General features: G+C 57.0%; 2 protein-coding genes across 6 annotated transcripts; one reads left to right on the top strand and one right to left on the bottom strand.

The window, feature by feature from the left end:
• The first annotated feature begins 5,803 nt into the window (after positions 1-5,803).
• Positions 5,804-9,652, top strand: LOC148816374 (uncharacterized). The gene is made up of 7 exons (XM_088939704.1): positions 5,804-6,242; positions 6,552-6,572; positions 7,218-7,526; positions 7,824-8,126; positions 8,381-8,650; positions 8,919-9,020; positions 9,289-9,652. Exons 1-7 carry the CDS (start codon positions 6,206-6,208, stop codon positions 9,354-9,356), a joined length of 1,110 nt encoding a protein of 369 aa, XP_088795830.1. The 5' UTR covers positions 5,804-6,205; the 3' UTR covers positions 9,357-9,652.
• Positions 9,653-10,218: 566 nt separating this feature from the next.
• On the bottom strand, positions 10,219-21,508 carry LOC148816375 (myocardin). 5 transcript variants are annotated; one of them, XM_088939679.1, is made up of 14 exons: positions 21,217-21,508; positions 19,928-20,113; positions 18,129-18,185; positions 17,645-17,721; positions 16,718-16,964; positions 16,009-16,202; positions 15,823-15,927; positions 15,490-15,734; positions 15,264-15,399; positions 14,844-15,191; positions 13,680-13,778; positions 13,323-13,460; positions 12,509-12,563; positions 10,219-11,183 (listed from the first exon to the last, which is right to left on the bottom strand). In XM_088939679.1, exons 2-14 carry the CDS (start codon positions 19,980-19,982, stop codon positions 10,882-10,884), a joined length of 2,058 nt encoding a protein of 685 aa, XP_088795805.1. In that variant the 5' UTR covers positions 19,983-20,113; positions 21,217-21,508; the 3' UTR covers positions 10,219-10,881. The 5 variants fall into 5 exon arrangements, with proteins under 5 accessions (XP_088795805.1, XP_088795804.1, XP_088795807.1 ...); XM_088939678.1 differs by lacking the exon at positions 21,217-21,508 and adding an exon at positions 20,219-21,189; XM_088939681.1 differs by lacking the exon at positions 21,217-21,508 and adding an exon at positions 20,219-21,187 and having other exon boundaries at positions 16,718-16,946.
• Positions 21,509-22,668: the final 1,160 nt, after the last annotated feature.

A 22,668-nucleotide genomic window follows, 5' to 3' on the forward strand; every position in this document is an offset into this window, starting at 1 on the left:
GAGCTCAGGGAGGCTGGGGTACAGACAGACACACTCAACACACAGCAGGGCGCTGGGGAGAGGAGAGCTCAGGGAGGCTGGGGTAGAGACACAGACACACTCAACACGCAGCAGGGCGCTGGGGAGAGGAGAGGACAGGGAGGCTGGGGTACAGACAGACACACTCAACACACAGCAGGGCGCTGGGGAGAGGAGAGGACAGGGAGGCTGGGGTACAGACAGACACACTCAACACACAGCAGGGCGCTGGGGAGAGGAGAGGACAGGGAGGCTGGGGTACAGACACAGACACTCAACACACAGCAGGGCGCTGGGGAGAGGAGAGGACAGGGAGGCTGGGGTAGAGACACAGACACACTCAACACACAGCAGGGCGCTGGGGAGAGGAGAGGACAGGGAGGCTGGGGTACAGACACAGACACACTCAACACGCAGCAGGGCGCTGGGGAGAGGAGAGGACAGGGAGGCTGGGGTACAGACACAGACACACTCAACACGCAGCAGGGCGCTGGGGAGAGGAGAGCTCAGGGAGGCTGGGGTACAGACACAGACACACTCAACACGCAGCAGGGCGCTGGGGAGAGGAGAGGACAGGGAGGCTGGGGTACAGACAGACACACTCAACACACAGCAGGGCGCTGGGGAGAGGAGAGCTCAGGGAGGCTGGGGTACAGACACAGACACACTCAACACACAGCAGGGCGCTGGGGAGAGGAGAGGTCAGGGAGGCTGGGGTACAGACAGACACACTCAACACACAGCAGGGCGCTGGGGAGAGGAGAGGACAGGGAGGCTGGGGTACAGACACAGACACAACACACAGCAGGGCGCTGGGGAGAGGAGAGGACAGGGAGGCTGGGGTAGAGACACAGACACTCAACACACAGCAGGGCGCTGGGGAGAGGAGAGGACAGGGAGGCTGGGGTACAGACACAGACACACTCAACACGCAGCAGGGCGCTGGGGAGAGGAGAGCTCAGGGAGGCTGGGGTACAGACAGACACACTCAACACACAGCAGGGCGCTGGGGAGAGGAGAGCTCAGGGAGGCTGGGGTACAGACAGACACTCAACACACAGCAGGGCGCTGGGGAGAGGAGAGCTCAGGGAGGCTGGGGTACAGACACAGACACACTCAACACACAGCAGGGTGCTGGGGAGAGGAGAGGACAGGGAGGCTGGGGTACAGACACAGACACTCAACACACAGCAGGGCGCTGGGGAGAGGAGAGGACAGGGAGGCTGGGGTACAGACACAGACACACTCAACACACAGCAGGGCGCTGGGGAGAGGAGAGGACAGGGAGGCTGGGGTACAGACACAGACACACTCAACACACAGCAGGGTGCTGGGGAGAGGAGAGGACAGGGAGGCTGGGGTACAGACACAGACACTCAACACACAGCAGGGCGCTGGGGAGAGGAGAGGACAGGGAGGCTGGGGTACAGACAGACACACTCAACACACAGCAGGGTGCTGGGGAGAGGAGAGCTCAGGGAGGCTGGGGTACAGACACAGACACACTCAACACACAGCAGGGCGCTGGGGAGAGGAGAGCTCAGGGAGGCTGGGGTAGAGACACAGACACACTCAACACACAGCAGGGCGCTGGGGAGAGGAGAGCTCAGGGAGGCTGGGGTACAGACATAGACACACTCAACACACAGCAGGGCGCTGGGGAGAGGAGAGGACAGGGAGGCTGGGGTACAGACAGACACACTCAACACACAGCAGGGCGCTGGGGAGAGGAGAGCTCAGGGAGGCTGGGGTACAGACACAGACACACTCAACACACAGCAGGGCGCTGGGGAGAGGAGAGGTCAGGGAGGCTGGGGTACAGACAGACACACTCAACACACAGCAGGGCGCTGGGGAGAGGAGAGGACAGGGAGGCTGGGGTACAGACACAGACACAACACACAGCAGGGCGCTGGGGAGAGGAGAGGACAGGGAGGCTGGGGTAGAGACACAGACACTCAACACACAGCAGGGCGCTGGGGAGAGGAGAGGACAGGGAGGCTGGGGTACAGACACAGACACACTCAACACGCAGCAGGGCGCTGGGGAGAGGAGAGCTCAGGGAGGCTGGGGTACAGACAGACACACTCAACACACAGCAGGGCGCTGGGGAGAGGAGAGCTCAGGGAGGCTGGGGTACAGACAGACACTCAACACACAGCAGGGCGCTGGGGAGAGGAGAGCTCAGGGAGGCTGGGGTACAGACACAGACACACTCAACACACAGCAGGGTGCTGGGGAGAGGAGAGGACAGGGAGGCTGGGGTACAGACACAGACACTCAACACACAGCAGGGCGCTGGGGAGAGGAGAGGACAGGGAGGCTGGGGTACAGACACAGACACACTCAACACACAGCAGGGCGCTGGGGAGAGGAGAGGACAGGGAGGCTGGGGTACAGACACAGACACACTCAACACACAGCAGGGTGCTGGGGAGAGGAGAGGACAGGGAGGCTGGGGTACAGACACAGACACTCAACACACAGCAGGGCGCTGGGGAGAGGAGAGGACAGGGAGGCTGGGGTACAGACAGACACACTCAACACACAGCAGGGTGCTGGGGAGAGGAGAGCTCAGGGAGGCTGGGGTACAGACACAGACACACTCAACACACAGCAGGGCGCTGGGGAGAGGAGAGCTCAGGGAGGCTGGGGTAGAGACACAGACACACTCAACACACAGCAGGGCGCTGGGGAGAGGAGAGCTCAGGGAGGCTGGGGTACAGACACAGACACTCAACACACAGCAGGGCGCTGGGGAGAGGAGAGGACAGGGAGGCTGGGGTACAGACACAGACACACTCAGCACACAGCAGGGCGCTGGGGAGAGGAGAGGACAGGGAGGCTGGGGTACAGACACAGACACACTCAACACACAGCAGGGCGCTGGGGAGAGGAGAGGACAGGGAGGCTGGGGTACAGACACAGACACTCAACACACAGCAGGGCGCTGGGGAGAGGAGAGCTCAGGGAGGCTGGGGTACAGACACAGACACACTCAACACACAGCAGGGCGCTGGGGAGAGGAGAGCTCAGGGAGGCTGGGGTACAGACACAGACACACCCAACACACAGCAGGGCGCTGGGGAGAGGAGAGCTCAGGGAGGCTGGGGTACAGACACAGACACACTCAACACACAGCAGGGCGCTGGGGAGAGGAGAGGACAGGGAGGCTGGGGTACAGACACAGACACTCAACACGCAGCAGGGCGCTGGGGAGAGGAGAGGACAGGGAGGCTGGGGTACAGACACAGACACACTCAACACACAGCACAGGCTGACACTCCTGTGTGTCGTGACAGCACACTAACACACAGCACAGGCTGACACTCCTGTGTGTCGTGACAGCACACTAACACACAGCACAGGCTGACACTCTTGTGTAGCTGGTAGCAGAGAAGAGAAACACTCTATACCTACTATAGGCTTCAGATGCCTGTGAGCTGTTAAACTGTGAAAGAGTTGAAGATGAAGAAACTCTACTGATGATGTTTCATCAGTCTGATACACAGAGAAACAGGAAACCAAGTTTCTTCATAACACTGAGGGGCGTGCCTGCTTCTGCAAACGCAGATCATGCACGCTTCTCTGATACAGGCCTGATCGCTGCTCATCTGCTGCTTCTGCTGAAGTCACAGCTAAAAAACACAGTATTTCTGGTCAGTTTTTGTAGCTGAGGTTAAGAGCTGCGTGACGTGAGGAACTGCAGAGAACTGGCAGATATAGTGTGTCTCTGTATCTGTAACTGGACTGGGAGAGACTGGGGTCTGGACTGGGAGAGTCTGGGGTCTGGACTGGGAGAGTCTGGGGTCTGGACTGGGAGAGACTGGGGTCTGGACTGGGAGAGACTGGGGTCTGGACTGGGAGAGTCAGGGGTCTGGACTGGAAATCAGCACACTGAGCTACACAGTGTTAAACTGATCAGCTCCTGTTACTGTTTTTACAGAGTGTTGAACACGAGGAGGGCAGAGTCAGGAAACAGCAGACAGTCACCACAGACAGTGTGACAGCTCACTGCTCACTCACTGCTGAGTGAGAGCACAGAAGCAAGAGGAGACTCCTGCTCTTGGCGAGAGACTGTTCGGACGGGACAGCCTCACTCCTCACGGGCCTGAGGACTGTTCGGACAGCGGGACGCCCAGTCCGAGAGCTGGGACACTGGGAGAGTGCACGCTGAGACTACTGGGATTCCAAGGGCAACGCCTCCTGCAGCTTAGAGCTCTGTCATTGCGGTTTGAAGTAACTCCAGAGACCGCAGAGCGACCAGGAAACTGCAGGCCTGAGCCTCTGAAGCACAGAGCAGCTCAGAGCCCCAGCCTGTCAGTCCCTCCAGACTGAAGAGACTCAGTTCCTCCAGCCTGTCAGTGCGGGACACTCCCTCCAGACTGAAGAGACTCAGTTCCTCCAGCCTGTCAGTGCGGGACACTCCCTCCAGACTGAAGAGACTCAGTTCCTCCAGCCTGTCAGTGCGGGACACTCCCTCCAGACTGAAGAGACTCAGTTCCTCCAGCCTGTCAGTGTGGGACACTCCCTCCAGACTGAAGAGACTCAGTTCCTCCAGCCTGTCAGCGCGGGACACTCCCTCCAGACTGAAGAGACTCAGTTCCTCCAGCCTGTCAGCGCGGGACACTCCCTCCAGACTGAAGAGACTCAGTTCCTCCAGCCTGTCAGCGCAGGACACTCCCTCCAGACTGAAGAGACTCAGTTCCTCAGCTCCTCCTCTTCAAGCTCAGCTGCAGGGTGCATTCAGCTTGTTTACTGCTCAACTCTGAAACATGAGGGGCTCCTCTGCTCCTCTCGTGTGCAGCTGGGCATGTAAACAGGACATCTGAACCCCTCTCTACCCCCCTCCTAATTTCTCAGATAAAAACATCAGCAATATTATCAATATGCTTCTCAGAGGATAACAAGATTTAACAATAATAATAATAATAATAATAATTCCTTACAGTTAATACAGCACTTCTCTGGACACTCCTCTCAGGGCGCTGGACAGGATGTGGGGATCCCCTCCACCATCAGCAGGGTGTGCCCCACCTGCAAGATCTCCAGTCCGCTGCCACACTCCAGCTCTCAGTGGGGAGGAGAGCAGAGTGATGAGGCCAGTTCAGAGAGGGGGGTTATTAGGAGGCCATGATGGGTAAAGGCGAGGGGGAACTTTGGCCAGGACACTGGGGTAACACCCCTACTCCTCTCGAGAGACGCCCTGGGATTGCTAATGACCACAGAGAGTCAGGACCTTGGTTTGACGTCTTATCCGAAGGATTGCGCCCGTTTCCAGTCTAGTGTCCCCGTCACTGTACTGGGGCATCAGGAGCCACACAGCCCGCAGGGTGAGCGCCCCCTGCTGGCCCCACTGACGCCTCTCCCTGCAGCAGGCTGAGCTGTCCAGGAGTCTCCCTGCGGGTGCTGGCCAGGCTCGGCCTGCTGGCAGAGCTCTATTAACACTATTACAGCATCGCTCCCGAAATAAACCCGGGAGAGGCGCTGTGTTCGAGGGCTCCGGGTTTTAAATGTTTTATTCAGTAGTTCTGGTCAGAACGAGCTGTAAACACCCGGCCCCCAGAAGCCCGATAAACTGAGCAGTGAGCCAGGAAATCATTACTCGTGGTGGTGGTACCGGCGGCTCGACTCCGGATTCGGGTGGCACACCGTTGGTTCCGCTCCATCCCCGGCTAAACTTTCGCGGAACACACAAAAAAAACCCAACAACTAATTAAAACAAAACAAAATCCATTAGAAGGATGGACAGAGATCTCACCTTCTCTGTCCTCCATGACGAAAACAACGCCGTTTAAAAACGGTCGACAGCGAGACAGAACCGGACTCTCGGGGTCCCGGTTTCGACACATGGACTTCCGGAACCAGAGGCCAGTCGGGCGTTCCCTTACTCAACATGGCGCCCCCCCTGCTTGAGCCAAACGCAGTGAAGCCTTGCCGCCGCCATTTTGAGAAAGGGCACCGGAGCCCCGCTCCTTGGCAGCGGTTTCCATGGAAAGCTGAAGTGTGCAGTACAGTTACCACAGTTTACTGCCTAAAGCATGTCAGTGCCGTCTCTTCACCTCTGCCCTGATCCACACTGACCGCTGTTCCGGGTCTGCCCTTGCGTAACAGTTCTCTGGTTTCCTGCAGCTCTTCCCCAATTAATTTCATTATTAAGGGCCGGACGCTTGTAACGCTTTTGAAAATGGCATCCTGTGTCGTTCTTCTCCTCCTGCATACCCGTGAGTGACTCCTGCTCTTCCTCCTTTCCTCTCCCCTCTCTCTCCTCTGCCCGCACTGGAGGGTGGCTCCCCGTGTGTCCGTCTGTGTTTGTGTGTGTGTGTATTTTGAATGTTGGAGGGAGAGGAGTTCTGTCAGCAGTGAGAGGCTGTAAGACTGTTCCTACACGTCTCTCTGCCTCATCAGACTGTGTGCAACACACTGTGTGTCAGTGTGTGTGAGGAGTGTCATTCTCTGAGCTCACTCACTTTCAGTCTCTTCCTCCCTGACTCCCTCTCACCCTCACTCTCTCTCTCCATCTGTGTTCCCAGGTCTCTACATTGCAGCTGAAGGTCAGTATCACCCTGACTGTCTCTGTTCCTGTGACAGATATTAACACACCCTGACTGTCTCTGTTCCTGTGACAGATATTAACACACCCTGACTGTCTCTGTTCCTGTCACAGATATTAACACACCCTGACTGTCTCTGTTCCTGTGACAGATATTAACACACCCTGACTGTCTCTGTTCCTGTGACAGATATTAACAACCCCCTGACTGTCTCTGTTCCTGTGACAGATATTAACAACCCCCTGACTGTCTCTGTTCCTGTCACAGATATTAACAACCCCCTGACTGTCTCTGTTCCTGTCACAGATATTAACACACCCTGACTGTCTCTGTTCCTGTGACAGATATTAACACACCCTGACTGTCTCTGTTCCTGTGACAGATATTAACACACCCTGACTGTCTCTGTTCCTGTCACAGATATTAACACACCCTGACTGTCTCTGTTCCTGTCACAGATATTAACAACACCCTGACTGTCTCTGTTTCTGTGACAGATATTAACACACCCTGACTGTCTCTGTTCCTGTCACAGATATTAACACACCCTGACTGTCTCTGTTCCTGTCACAGATATTAACACACCCTGACTGTCTCTGTTCCTGTCACAGATATTAACAACACCCTGACTGTCTCTGTCCCCAGGTCAAAAGCAGAGACCAGCTATTGGCGTGAACTCTCCGGTATTAACTTTAGAAGGTTTTATCATTGTTACCTGTGAGGCTCCTGAGTCTGTGAAAGAAACCAGCTGTGAGCTGTACAGACACACAGATTCCAGTGTCTTCATGACTCTGAAAGTCTCAGGGAATGAGTGTCATTTCACTGTGACTGGGACAGAGCTTCTTCGGGAACTGAGACTGACTGGGCTGTACACCGACATTGATCTGAGCTGTGAGTATAGAGACTCAGTCTCTCGCTCACAGCGCAGTGACAAGACCACAGTACAGGTGCTGGGTGAGTGTTTTAATAAGTCACTTCACTGTGCTGTTTGTATGTCTGTGTCACAAACACATTTATACCAGTCTCCAATGTATCCTGTCATAAACAATGTCAGAGAGGAACAGAAAGCTCATTGGTCAGAATGGGGTCAGTCACACACACACACAGTCCAGGTGTTGGTCAGTAAGGGGTCAGTCAGTCACACACACACACACACACACACACACACACACACACACACACAGTCCAGGTGTTGGTCTGTGCAGGTTGGTTGATAATAAGAGCTGGCTGGCATTCTGCTGTGTCCTGCAGGCGACCCCCCGAAGCCTGAGCTGAGAGTGAGCCCTGCAGTGGTCAGAGAGACAGACTCCGTGGAGCTGAGCTGTGAGGGGCCTCAGTCTGTCTCTGTGTCTCACTGCTCCTTCTACACCGAGGGAGAGCGACTCCCTGAGAGTCACCCAGCCTGCCGGAGGACCCTCACTGGGGCTCGGCTGGCCACCGGGGGGCGCCGCAGTGCGGTCCGGCAGGTCCAGCTGGGGTGTCAGTACCTGGTGACCGTGGGTCAGGTCTACCTGCTGTCTCCGCGCAGCACGGCCGTGACGCTGACCGTGATGGGTAAGGATCTGGGCCGCGCTGCTCCTGCTCCCTCCCGGCGCCAGGAGAGCCTCCTTCAGTCCCACTGCCCTGTGGGAAATCTTCAGCTGCCCCCCGGCTGCGCTCTGCGGCCCAGGCCTCGCTGGCAGGCTCTCTCCAGGCGAAACAGCGCCTCCTGCTGGGCCAGGCAGCCGCAGCCTGCCCGCTCTCCTGTCGGCCCTGGGTCCTAGACACCCAGACGCCTCCTGACTCCGCCCTGTGTCTCTGTGTTTCAGATCTGGGGAGGCCCTCTGTCTCTGTGTCCACACGGGGCCCTGAGACACTGGTTCTCTGTGAAGCCCCTTCAGAGATCACTGGAGCGGTCTTCCACCTGCAGCAGCCTCACAGCAGGGCCTCTCTTGCACAGAAACAGGCTGCAGCAGGAGAGAGTGCAGTCAGCTTCCATGTCCCCCACAGCCCTGACTCTTCTCCGACATACTGCTGTGTCTATCAGTACAGGAACATCAGCTCTGAGCAGAGTGACTGCGCTGGAGCTGAGCAGAGAGGTGAGAACAGCCTGAGCTCTTCTCTCTCTGTCTGTGTGCTAGAGTCTCTGTGTCCCTGTCAATACCAGCAGCTCTGAGCTGAGCAGAGAGGTGAGAACAGCCTGAGCTCTTCTCTCTCTGTCTGTGTGCTAGAGTCTCTGTGTCCCAGTCAATACCAGCAGCTCTGTGCTGAGCAGAGAGCTGAGAACAGCCTGAGCTCTTCTCTCACTCTGTATCTGTTTCTCTCGTCTTTCTTACTTGACTTTATTTTGTCTCTCCTGTCCCTCAGGGTCCGTCAGCCTGCTGTGGCGTCATGTCCTCAGCGCTCTGGTGCTTGTGGCCCTTGTGGGATTCGTCATTGACTTCCTGCTCACCAGCAGAGCACAGAGAGGTCAGTACTCAGTACTGCTGTCAGTTACCCTTCACAGCCAATCAGGTAACAGCATCACAGCCAATCATTACCTGTCAGTACTGCTGTCAATCACCCTTCACAGCCAATCAGGTAACACCCTGACTGGTCAGTACTGCTGTCAATCATCCTTCACAACCAATCAGGTAACACCCTGACTGGCCAGTACTGCTGTCAATCACCCTTCACAGCCAATCAGGTCACACCCAACACCAAAGTGCTGTAACTTGGCTGCCGATTCCTCTTGCAGGGGGTCTTGGCAGGAGGACGAGTGGGGGCCCGGGGGACGCCGGGCAGGCCGTGGTGACAGTGTGCTGAGCCCCAGTTCTGGCTCACAACGCCCAGGACAGCAGAGAGAGAGACGGGTCCAGGCTGGAGGGGGCAAACAGGCCAACCTCTCTCGCGCCTTGCTCTCCGCGCACGAGGGGGACCTGCGTGGAGGCGCCCTGCAACCGAGAACAGGAGGGTCTCCTCTGCCCCGAGGGTGGCGGGAGTGTGGAACACGCGGTGGAAGAGGACCCCTGGCACCCTTGGCGGAAGTACAGCAGACCTGCGGTCCTGCAGAGCGCCCTCTGGTGCTGCAGCTCTGTGTTGCAAAGTGCGGAGAACCTCAGTTGTGTCTGAAATGTAACATTTTGTGTGAATAGTGATCAGCGGGTAACTCTCTACCCATGTGACGACTGTTGTCGTATGTTTAACACAACATTGAAATAAAGTGTGTTTTGAGGAGCTTTGTTGAAGCGTGTTGTGTTAAATTGTGTTCCCTTGAGCTGTGTTGTGTTGCAGTGTGTCAGCCAGTGTTGTGTCATCTTGAACTGTCTTGTGTTGAGAAGTGCTTTGTTGATGTGTATAGTGTTGAAGCGTGTTGAGCTGTGCGGTATTGTGTTGAAGTGTGTCGAGCTGTGCGGTGTTGTGTTGAAGTGTGTTGAGCTGTGCTGTGTTGTGTTGAAGTGTGTTGAGCTGTGCTGTGTTGTGTTGAAGTGTGTCGAGCTGTGCGGTATTGTGTTGAAGTGTGTTGAGCTGTGCGGTGTTGTGTTGGTGTGTTGGAGAGCCCCAGTCACAGGACAGCCAGCAGCCCAGCTCGGACTCGGACTACCTGTCCAGCCTGTGCTCAGGCCTTACGGGCGAGAGCTGTGTTGCTTCACCCCAGCGCAGCAGAGAGGAGGTCAGGCGACAGAGATCGAGCAGAACAATCAGTTAAGACTTTATTTTTGACACTGCTGCTCCAGAACGCAACTTCGCAACAGGGGATAAATTAATCGAGAACTTTGCAATAAATTAACCTCAGAGTGACAGACCCAGCACTGGACACTGACGCCGGGGCACCCCGCCCCAGTCCCGCGGTCCTACAGCACCGCAGCTGGGTACAGTGTGTCTCCCCCTCTGCCCTGGGCTCAGGTACTCAACCTGACTGTCGGCTCCAGGAACGTCCAGTGTTCTCTGTGAACCCATAAACATCAGCTACTGGACATACTGGGAAGGAAAGTCACAGTTCACAACACTCAGGTGTGCTCTGTCACCCCGATATCAAGAGTCAGAGCACCAGTGAGCTCTGTCACCCCAATATCAAGTATTTAAACACAGGAGAGCTCTGTCACCCCGATATCAAGAGTTCAAACTCAGGAGAGCTCTGACCTCTGGTAGGAGCTCGTGAACGTCTGTGTCAGGCCCTGCGGTGGCGGTTCCTGACGCAGCGCTGCTGTGCTTGAGGGGGCTCCCCTGGGTGCTGGGGGTTCTGTCTGGGGCCCTGGGGCGGCTCGCTCGCTGTGGGCACGGCGGGGGCGTCTGCGTCAGGCCCTGCTGCGGCGGGAGTGTGTTTCGGGGCGCCCCGGGCTGCACCCCCTCACCACTGCTCCACCATCAGGTCCAGCACGCGGCTCACGCTGAGCTCGGAGTCCAGGCCGAAGTCGGACTCCAGGAAGGGCGCGGTGGGGGGCGTGGCGGGGCGCAGGCCGCTGGTCAGCGCCTCCAGCCAGTCCGCGGGGTCCAGGCCGCCCGGCTCGCGGCTGCGCTTGCGGGAGGGCGCGGCGGGGGGCACTGGCGGCGGGGAGGCGGGCAGCTCCAGGGACAGAGATGGGCACAGCGGCTCGGGCAGCACAGGAGCAGGGGCAGCGGCCTGCAGCTCCGAGACCGAGGACAGGGAGTCTGGAGAGAAGAGGAGAGAGACACTGACCGCTGACCGCTGACCACTACAGCACAGAGACACTGACTGGACACTACAGCACAGTGACCCTGACTGACTGACTGGACACTCCAGCACAGAGACACTGACTGACTGACTGGACACTACAGCACAGAGACCCTGACTGACTGACTGGACACTCCAGCACAGTGACCCTGACTGACTGACTGGACACTACAGCACAGTGACACTGACTGACTGACTGGACACTACAGCACAGTGACACTGACTGACTGACTGGACACTCCAGCACAGAGACACTGACTGACTGACTGGACACTACAGCACAGTGACACTGACTGACTGGACACTACAGCACAGTGACCCTGACTGACTGACTGGACACTACAGCACAGAGACACTGACTGACTGGACACTACAGCACAGAGACACTGACTGACTGACTGGACACTACAGCACAGAGACACTGACTGACTGGACACTACAGCACAGTGACACTGACTGACTGACTGGACACTACAGCACAGTGACACTGACTGACTGACTGACTGGACACTACAGCACAGAGACACTGACTGACTGACTGGACACTACAGCACAGTGACCCTGACTGACTGACTGGACACTACAGCACAGAGACACTGACTGACTGACTGGACACTACAGCACAGTTACCCTGACTGACTGACTGGACACTGAGGGTGCGGTCAGGGCTGATGGGAGTGTGAGTCTCACCTGTGCAGCTCAGAGGAGCACAGTGACGCTGACTGACTGGACACTACAGCACAGTGACCCTGACTGACTGGACACTACAGCACAGTGACACTGACTGACTGACTGGACACTACAGCACAGAGACACTGACTGACTGGACACTACAGCACAGTGACACTGACTGACTGACTGGACACTACAGCACAGAGACACTGACTGACTGACTGCACACTACAGCACAGTGACCCTGACTGACTGACTGGACACTACAGCACAGTGACCCTGACTGACTGGACACTACAGCACAGTGACACTGACTGACTGACTGACTGGACACTACAGCACAGAGACACTGACTGACTGACTGGACACTACAGCACAGAGACACTGACTGACTGACTGGACACTACAGCACAGTGACCCTGACTGACTGACTGGACACTACAGCACAGAGACACTGACTGACTGGACACTACAGTACAGTGACCCTGACTGACTGACTGGACACTACAGCACAGAGACACTGACTGACTGGACACTACAGCACAGAGACACTGACTGACTGACTGGACACTGAGGGTGCGGTCAGGGCTGATGGGAGTGTGAGTCTCACCTGTGCAGCTCAGAGGAGTGTCCAGGATGTCGTCTATGGACTGGCTGGGAGCCATCTGGCAACAAAGACAGAGAGAGTTAAAGGCTAACTGCAAGGCCATTTTTATATCTCAGGGTTAGAAAGAATCACAGAGTGCATTTCCAATCACAAGAGAAGTAAAATGTGCACAGTGAGGTGTAAGACCTCTCATTGCCATCACAGACAGCCCAGCGCCAGGCTCCGAGACTCAGAACGAGGCAACAGCACTGCCGGCGAGGTGAAGCAGCTCTATTCCACTGTGAACACGCAGGCGTGTGAATCAGCTCTCAGCCCAGCAGGAACACGGCTCTCCTCTTCCACACGCTTTTACCCACAGACACCACTTACTTGTCAGCGCTGCTGCAGGTCACACTGTGGGAAAGACCTGCTGCACAACCTGGACTATTCACTCTGCATCACAGCACACCAGGCGGCACGGGGACTAGTGAGCAGGAAGGGCCGCATCACGTCACAGTTCTCACAAGCTCTCGACCACATGGCCTCTTACAGCACTCTCACAAAGTTCACCGCTTTGTGCTCAGTTCCAGTTTCGTCATTTTTTCAATTTCGTCATCACATATATTTTGTTACGAAGATCTGATAAACAGTCTGAGAAATTGGGACTGCAGGTCCCCTTAAACTGGGGTTCACTGGGGTGCTATGGATTGCTCTCCCTCAGCCCAGATGTCGCCTTGAGGAAAGTGAGACATACGTAGTCAACAAAAAGTCAGCTGTCCCTCCCTGCCTCTCACGCCCTCTCTTTGTGAACTCCGACCCTTGATCCCTGACCCCTCACCTGCACTCGCTGGATGGCCTCCTGCAGCTCCTCCTCCAGGGTCCGCCCCGTGGGTGGGACCTGGGCGGGGCTCACGGTGATCTCCAACGGCAACTCGAAGTCCTGGCCAATGGCTTCGCAGGGCTGGACGCAGAGCACCTGGGGGGCACAGAGACCAGGCTGCTGGTCAGTCCTGCCCCCACCGGCGCTGCCCCTGACCCCAGGGGTCATTCTGGGCTCTGCGCACCCCACCACCAGCGTATCAGCCCCCCCCAGTAACCCCTGACTGGGTCCCACTCCTCTCTCATACAGGGGAGCAAATGCTGCTGGAGTCTGCCCCAGTCTGTCTCCAGAGCCCAGCGGACAACTGACGCCTACCTGCTTGGAGAAGACGTCTGCCTGTCCGTCACCCTCTGGGCCCGCCCCCTGGCTTCCTGTTTCCTGTTGCAGGAAAGGATGGAGGGCAGTCTCGCAGGACTGGGGGAGAGGAGTTAACACAGTGACCACCTGGACACTGGCTCATTATCACTGACTGGACACTACAGCACAGTGACCCTGACTGACTGGACACTACAACACAGAGACACTGACTGACTGGACACTACAGCACAGTGACACTGACTGACTGGACACTACAGCACAGAGACACTGACTGACTGGACACTACAGCACTGGGACACTGACTGACTGACTGGACACTACAGCACAGTGACCCTGACTGACTGGACACTACAGCACAGAGACACTGACTGACTGACTGGACACTACAGCACAGTGACCCTGACTGACTGACTGGACACTACAGCACAGAGACACTGACTGACTGGACACTACAGCACTGGGACACTGACTGACTGACTGGACACTACAGCACAGTGACCCTGACTGACTGACTGGACACTACAGCACAGAGACACTGACTGACTGGACACTACAGCACTGGGACACTGACTGACTGACTGGACACTACAGCACAGTGACCCTGACTGACTGGACACTACAGCACAGAGACACTGACTGACTGACTGGACACTACAGCACAGTGACCCTGACTGACTGACTGGACACTACAGCACAGAGACACTGACTGACTGGACACTACAGCACAGTGTCACTGACTGACTGACTGGACACTACAGCACAGTGTCACTGACTGACTGACTGGACACTACAGCACAGTGACGCTGACTGACTGACTGGACACTACAGCACAGTGACACTGACTGACTGACTGGACACTACAGCACAGTGACGCTGACTGACTGACTGGACACTACAGCACAGTGACACTGACTGACTGACTGGACACTACAGCACAGAGACACTGACTGACTGGACACTACAGCACAGTGACCCTGACTGACTGGACACTACAGCACAGAGACACTGACTGACTGACTGGACACTACAGCACAGTGACCCTGACTGACTGGACACTACAGGACAGAGACACTGACTGACTGGACACTACAGCACAGTGACCCTGACTGACTGGACACTACAGGACAGAGACACTGACTGACTGGACACTACAGGACACACCTCCTCAGCGCCGCTGACGTCCCGGCCCCCGGCCTCCCTCTCCCTCTTCCTCTCCCTGTGCCACATCCTCATCCTCTTCTGCATCTCCGCCTCCACGCTCAGCTCCTCCTCCACCCGCTGCCAGCCCTGGGGCTCGGGCCGCCAGGCCGCCGGCGCCTCTGTGGGGCCCGCGGGGGCCGGGGGGGCCGGTGGCGCGGCGAGGAACCCCAGGGGCGCCAGGTCGAGCGCGGGGGCGGGGGGCAGGCTGGCCCGGGGCACCTGGAAGGGCTTGAGGCGCTCCAGCAGGGAGGGCTTGGTCCCCGACACCGGCAGGCCCCTCTTCCTCAGCTGCTGGCGGAGCTCCGAGACCTGCGGAGAGGAGAGAGCTCGTCCCTCCTGCTCGCTGCGGTCACGCCCCCCCGGAGAGGCCCCGCCCCTTACCGTGAGGTCGTCCAGGTTGGGCGGGAGCAGCTCCAGCTTGTGGGCGGGGCCCGGGTCGCCGGGGGCGGGGCCCGGCTTCAGGGGGCCGGCCGTGGGCGGGGCCGTCGCGAATCTCACCACCTGCTGGCTGGCGCTGCTGGGTGGGGGGGGAGAGAGGGAGTCCGTCAGCGTTCGGGGGCGCGAGCGTCTCCCTCCCGCGGCCCCCCGGCGAGCGCCAGAGCCCTACCAGTGCGCGACGGCGGGCGGCGGCGGCTGCTGCTGCTGGTTCAGGATCTGCAGCTGCAGGAACACCTGCTGCTGCTGCAGGAGGCGGGAGTAGGCGGGGTCGGCGGGCGGGGGGGCCGCTGGGGCCCCGCCCTCCCCGCGCTGGTCCGGCGGGATGTACTGGTGATACTTCAGCTTCCTCATCTTGGGCTTGGCCTCCGGCGGGCGGCGCGGGCGCGGCGGGCGGGCCGGCAGGGGGGCGGCCGCCTGCGGGGGGAGACCGAGAGGGGAGGCGGGGGCTCTGGGAGCGGAGCGCGCGGCAGGGCCCCGGCGGGGGGCGGCGGGCACAGCCTACCTTGGGCAGCAGCGGCGCGGCGGCTCTCCTGGGCGTTGCCATGGAGTCGGGCGCGGCGCCGGGCTGGCAGCCGCTCTCGGTTGCCGGGAGCAACGCCAGGCTGCACTGCGGGGAGAGGAGTGGTGAGGCCCGGCTGAGCTGCCCCCCCGGCCCCCCGCCCGGCGCGCCGTCCTCCCGGCGCCTCACCTGACAGCCGCTCGGGCTGCTGACGCCGGTCGAGGGGGAGGGGCCAGGGGACAGGTCGCTTAGCGACGGGTCGCCCGGTCGCCCTGGCGACGGGGGGAAGCCCGGGGAGGGCTGGCCCCCAAGCTGCTCGGGAGAGGAGGAGGAGGAGCTTGTGATGTCATCATCGAAGCCCTCAGAGGACTGTGGGAAGGAAACTGAGAGAAGAGAGGCACACAGTGACACTCTGACACTCTGACACAGTGACACAGTGACACTCTGACACTCTGACACTGTGACACTGTGACACTCTGACACTCTGACACGGTGACACTCTGACATTCTGACACGGTGACACGGTGACACGGTGACACGGTGACACTCTGACACAGTGACACAGTGACACTCTGACACTCTGACACTCTGACACGGTGACACAGTGACACTCTGACACAGTGACACAGTGACACTCTGACACTCTGACACTCTGACACGGTGACACTCTGACATTCTGACACGGTGACACGGTGACACGGTGACACGGTGACACTCTGACACTCTGACACAGTGACACAGTGACACTCTGACACTCTGACACGGTGACACGGTGACACAGTGACACAGTGACACTCTGACACTCTGACACTCTGACACAGTGACACAGTGACACAGTGACACTCTGACACTCTGACACTCTGACACACCACCCCCCTCCGTGCCCCCTGTCTCTCACCCGGCTCCAGGGGCAGGAGGTGTTTCTGCAGGAGCTCCAGTGGTCCTGCTGGACCCAGAACCGCCTCCCTCAGGTCCTGTGCCAGCCGGGCCTTCTTCTGCGGGACCCTCCCGCCGGGCCAGACCGGGGGCGCCAGCGGAGCCAGCGCAGCAGGGGGTCCCTTCTCCGAGCACAGAGCGAGACTCGGGGGCTCCCCTGGCCGAGGGGGGTCCACAGCAGGGGGCTCTTCCTGAGGAGACGCAGAAAACTGCTGCCATAACCCCACTGTCACTGCGCTGTACCCCCCTGAACCCCACTGTCACTGCACTGTACCCCCCTGAACCCCACTGTCACTGCGCTGTACCCCACTGAACCCCACTGTCACTGCGCTGAACCCCACTGTCACTGCGCTGTACCCCACAGAACCTCACTCTCACTGCGCTGTACCCCTCTGAACCCCACCGTCACTGCGCTGAACCCCACTGTCACTGCACTGTAGCCCACAGAACACCACTGTCACTGCGCTGAACCCCACTGTCACTGCGCTGTACCCCCCTGAACCCCACTGTCACTGCGCTGTGCCCCACTGTCACTGCGCTGAAACCCCCTGAACCCCACTGTCACTGTGCTGTACCCCTCTGAACCCCACTGTCACTGCGCTATACCCCCCTGAACCCCACTGTACCCCCCTGAACCCCACTGTCACTGCGCTGTACCCCCCTGAACCCCACTGTCACTGCGCTGTACCCCACTGTCACTGCGCTGTGCTGTACCCCCCTGTCACTGTGCTGTACCCCATTGTCACTGTGCTGTACCCCCCTGAACCCCACTGTCACTGCGCTGAACCCCACTGTCACTGCGCTGTGCTGTACCCCACTGTCACTGCGCTGAACCCCACTGTCAATGCGCTGTGCTAACGGTGTTGAAAGAAAGGAATCAGGGTCTCACCCCTCCTTTCTCGGTTTCCCGGTCTCCATTGCTGCGTTCCCTCTCTCCCGCGACAGAGACACCACTGGTCCTCACGCCTTCCGGCCGACGAAGACCAGGGAGCCAGGAGAGAGGACAGGAGGAGAGTCTGAGCACCAGTCTCCAGCTCTGGGCACAGCCTGTCTGAGTCTTTAAACTCTGCTCACTGGTGTAAGGGACTCTGGAGTGTGTGTGTCTTTAAACTCTGCTCACAGGCTGGTATAAGGGACTCTGGAGTGTGTGTGTCTTTAAACTCTGCTCACAGGCTGGTATAAGGGGCTCTGGAGTGTCTGTGTCTTTAAACTCTGCTCACAGGCTGGTATAAGGGACTCTGGAGTGTCTGTGTCTTTAAACTCTGCTCACAGGCTGGTATAAGGGGCTCTGGAGTGTCTGTGTCTTTAAACTCTGCTCACAGGCTGGTATAAACATCTCTTCATGTTTAAATATATAGTTTTGGGACTCTTACCGTTTTCAGAGCTCAGCTCTGTCTGCTGTCTCCGGTTCTGTATGCGTAACTGCAGGACTGAGAAACAGAGGAAAACACGAACCTGCTGTTTAAGCTGTCAAGCGAGACGTCCGTGCACAGACACACAGGAAGAGTCCTCCACTCACACACACTCTGAGAGGGACAGGCGCACACACTGACACTCAGACAGGTAAAGTGTTTGGGGTGGGGGTGGGGTGATGTCTCCCAGCATGCACCGGTGTGCTGAGTGTTAGGACCAGCTGGGGGGGTTGGGGGGGGGAGCAGCTATTTCTCCACCAGAGAGGCTATTTCTGTCACCCCTTCCCCCTCTTCAGCTGTCCCTCTCTCTCTCTTTCTTGCTAAGTAAATTCTTCCTCTCCCCTCTCACTCACTTCTGAAATCAGCAGTCTGAGAAACTGCAGACTCTGGCCTGGACTGGACTGACTGGACTGGGAGCTGGACTAGCTCTTCACTGGGATTATAATCAGACTCCACTGACACTGACAGAGCAGTCTGAGACTCTCCAGGCTGGACTGGACTGACTGGACTGGGAGCTGGACTAGTTCTTCACTGGGATTATAATCAGACTCACTGACACTGATAGAGCAGTCTGAGACTCTCCAGGCTGGACTGGACTGACTGCACTGGGAGCTGGACTAGTTCTTCACTGGGATTATAATCAGACTCCACTGACACTGACAGAGCAGTCTGAGACTCTCCAGGCTGGACTGGACTGACTGGACTGGGAGCTGGACTAGCTCTTCACTGGGATTATAATCACACTCACTGACACTGACAGAGCAGTCTGAGGCTCTCCAGGCTGGACTGGACTGCACTGATATACTGAACTGAAAACTTAGTCACAGCACTGTCCCTCAGGAAAGATACAAAGATATTAAACCTCAAATATTCAATTAACAGTTTATGCAGGAAATTCTTTGATAGAGAAAGAATCAAAAATAACATTTCAGTAATAAAGAAACATAATAGGACAGAAGACACAGAGAGATAATGCTCTCTTCATAATGCTTTATATGTGTGTATGTACAGTAAGTGTATTACGACGTGTCTATATTGTAAATGTCTGTAGATGTCGTGTTAATTGTGTTGCTTTGTCATCACTAATTTATTCATTGTTCATGCCAATAAAGCATCTTGCATTGAAACTGAAATTGAGAGAGAGGAGATCACAGAGTACCCTCAGTCATAAACACACAACGACAGGACAGGAGACACAGTGAGAGAGAGGAGATCACAGAGAACCCCTCAGAAGTAAACACACAACAACAGGACAGGAGACACAGGGAGAGAGAGGAGATCACAGAGTACCCCTCAGTCATAAACACACAACAACAGGACAGGGGACACAGGGAGAGAAGAGATCACAGAGAACCCTCAGTAATAAACACACAACAACAGGACAGGAGACACAGGGAGAGAGGAGATCACAGAGAATCCCTCAGTAATAAACACACACAACAGGACAGGAGACACAGTGTGAGAGAGGAGATCACAGAGAATCCCTCAGTCATAAACACACACAACAGGACAGGAGACACAGTGTGAGAGAGGAGATCACAGAGAATCCCTCAGTCATAAACACACACAACAGGACAGGAGACACAGTGAGAGAGAGAGGAGATCACAGAGAATCCCTCAGTCATAAACACACACAACAGGACAGGAGACACAGTGAGAGAGAGAGGAGATCACAGAGAATCCCTCAGTCATAAACACACACAACAGGACAGGAGACACAGGGAGAGAGGAGATCACAGAGAACCCCTCAGTAATCCTACCGGAGCGGAACTTGTTCCGGATGAGCAGGGATCTCTCGGACGCCAGGAGAGTCATGACGAACAGGCCTTGAGGAAGAGCGAGGAAGAGGAGCAGACGGAAACTGTAGAAGGACAGTCCTGATGAGACCCCAGGGGAGTCTGTCCAGGAGGGGGCGCTGTCTGTCTCTCTGCAGCTGTCAGTCTCTCCTTCGGGACAGAAGAGGTGGACAGTGAGTGATGGACAGTAGGAGGTGGACAGAGAGAGAGGTGGACAGTGGGTGATGGAAACTGATGATGATGAAGATGACGTACAGCAGCCCAGGGCCGGAGCTGTGTCAGACTGGGATATTCCTGAGTCTTCCTCAGGAGACACGCCAGGCTCTTCCTCAGTACAGACTCCTGACTCTTCCTCAGTACAACCTCCAGACTCTTTCTCTGTAGAGACTCCTGACTCTTCCTCAGTAGAGACTCCAGGCTCTTCCTCAGTACAGCCTCCAGACTCTTTCTCTGTAGAGACTCCTGACTCTTCCTCAGTAGAGACTCCAGGCTCTTCCTCAGTACAGACTCCTGACTCTTCCTCAGTAGAGACTCCAGGCTCTTCCTCAGCAGAGACGCCAGGCTCTTCCTCAGTACAGACTCCTGACTCTTCCTCAGTAGAGACTCCAGGCTCTTCCTCAGTACAGACTGCTCACCCTGAGCCTCCCTCTGTGCTGTGCTGACAGCGGACACTGTCGGAGAGAGAACTGTTTTGAAAAGTCCTCGCTGCTCCTCCTGCTCTCCCTCCTCTCTGATCCAGATCCCAGCTGCTTCACACTGTTGACTCAGACTCCTCCCCCTCCCGACTCTCTCTGTCCCTCTACCCCGTTCACAGAGCACCGACTGACACAGGACTGACACAGGACTGACACAGGACTGACACAGCGACTGACACAGGACTGACACAGCGACTGACACAGCGACTGACACAGGACTGACACAGCAACTAACACATGACTGACACAGGACTGACACAGGACTGACACAGGACTGACACACCGACTGACACAGGACTGACACAGGACTGACACAGCGACTGACACAGGACTGACACAGCGACTGACACAGGACTGACACAGGACTGACACAGCGACTGATACAGGACTGACACAGCGACTGACACAGCGACTGACACAGGACTGACACAGCTACACACTGACTGACACAGCTACATTTTCACAGAGCACCAACTGACACAGGACTGACACAGCTACACACTGGCTGACACAGTTATAAGTTCATGAACACACCGACTGACACACTGACTGACATACCTACACATTGACTGACACACTGACTGACACAGGGTGTGTGTTGATGTGTGTATAAGTTTGAGTGTGTCAGTGCATAAGTTTGACAGGGTGTATGTGTGTGAATTTAAGTTTGTGTGTCAGAGAGTTTCAGAGTGTGAGTTTCAGAGTGTGTATGTCAGTGTGTGTGAGTTTGAGAATGTTTGTATCAGTGTGTGTGAGTTTGAGAGTGTGTGTGTCAGTGTGTGCGTGAGTCTAGGGTGTGTGTGTAAGTGTGTGTGAGTTTGAGTATGTTTGTATCAGTGTGTGTGAGTTTGAGAGTGTGTGTGTGAGTTTGGGAATGTGTGTGTGGCTGTGTGGATTAGTTTGTCTGCAGGGGAAGACAGGAGACACCTGTTGGTCAGTTGACTGACAGGAGAGTCTGTGCTGGATCAGCACACAGACTGGGAGAGGAAGTGATTATCAGCGTGCAGCAGGGAGCCTGGACAGACGGACACAGAGAGGTCGATGTACTCACAGAACAAGTGTGCAGTGAAAATTGGAAACAAAAGGACTAAATTCTTCACCCAAGGCCGTGGGGTGAGACAGGGCTGCAGCCTGAGCCCAACACTGTTCACTATCTCTATCAACGAATTAGCAGGAATGTTGGAGCAGTCTGCAGCTCCTGGTCTCACACTACACGACACAGAAATCAAGTTCCTGCTCTACGCAGATGACCTGGTCCTGCTGTCGCCCACAGAACAGGGGCTGCAGCAGAGCCTGGCACTGCTGGAGCAGTACTGTCAGACCTGGGCACTGCCAGCTCATCTGGACCCAGAACAGCAGAGCCTGGCACTGCTGGAGCAGTACTGTCAGACCTGGGCACTGCCAGCTCATCTGGACCCAGAACAGCAGAGCCTGGCACTGCTGGAGCAGTACTGTCAGACCTGGGCACCGCCAGCCCATCTGGACCCAGAACAGCAGAGCCTGGCACTGCTGGAGCAGGACTCTCAGACCTGGGCACCGCCAGCCCATCTGAACCCAGAACAGCAGAGCCTGGCACTGCTGGAGCAGGACTGTCAGACCCGGGCACTGCCAGCTCATCTGGACCCAAAACAGCAGAGCCTGGCACTGCTGGAGCAGGACTGTCAGACCCGGGCACCGCCAGCCCATCTGGACCCAGAACAGAGCCTGGCACTGCTGGAGCAGGACTGTCAGACCCGGGCACCGCCAGCCCATCTGGACCCAGAACAGCAGAGCCTGGCACTGCTGGAGCAGGACTGTCAGACCCGGGCACCGCCAGCCCATCTGGACCCAGAACAGCAGAGCCTGGCACTGCTGGAGCAGGACTGTCAGACCCGGGCACCGCCAGCCCATCTGGACCCAGAACAGCAGAGCCTGGCACTGCTGGGGCAGGACTGTCAGACCCGGGCACCGCCAGCCCATCTGGACCCAGAACAGCAGAGCCTGGCACTGCTGGGGCAGGACTGTCAGACC

This window comes from Atractosteus spatula, chromosome 22 (assembly GCF_055471065.1).
Source record: "Atractosteus spatula isolate fAtrSpa1 chromosome 22, fAtrSpa1.hap1, whole genome shotgun sequence".
Taxonomy (NCBI): Eukaryota; Metazoa; Chordata; class Actinopteri; order Semionotiformes; family Lepisosteidae; genus Atractosteus; species Atractosteus spatula.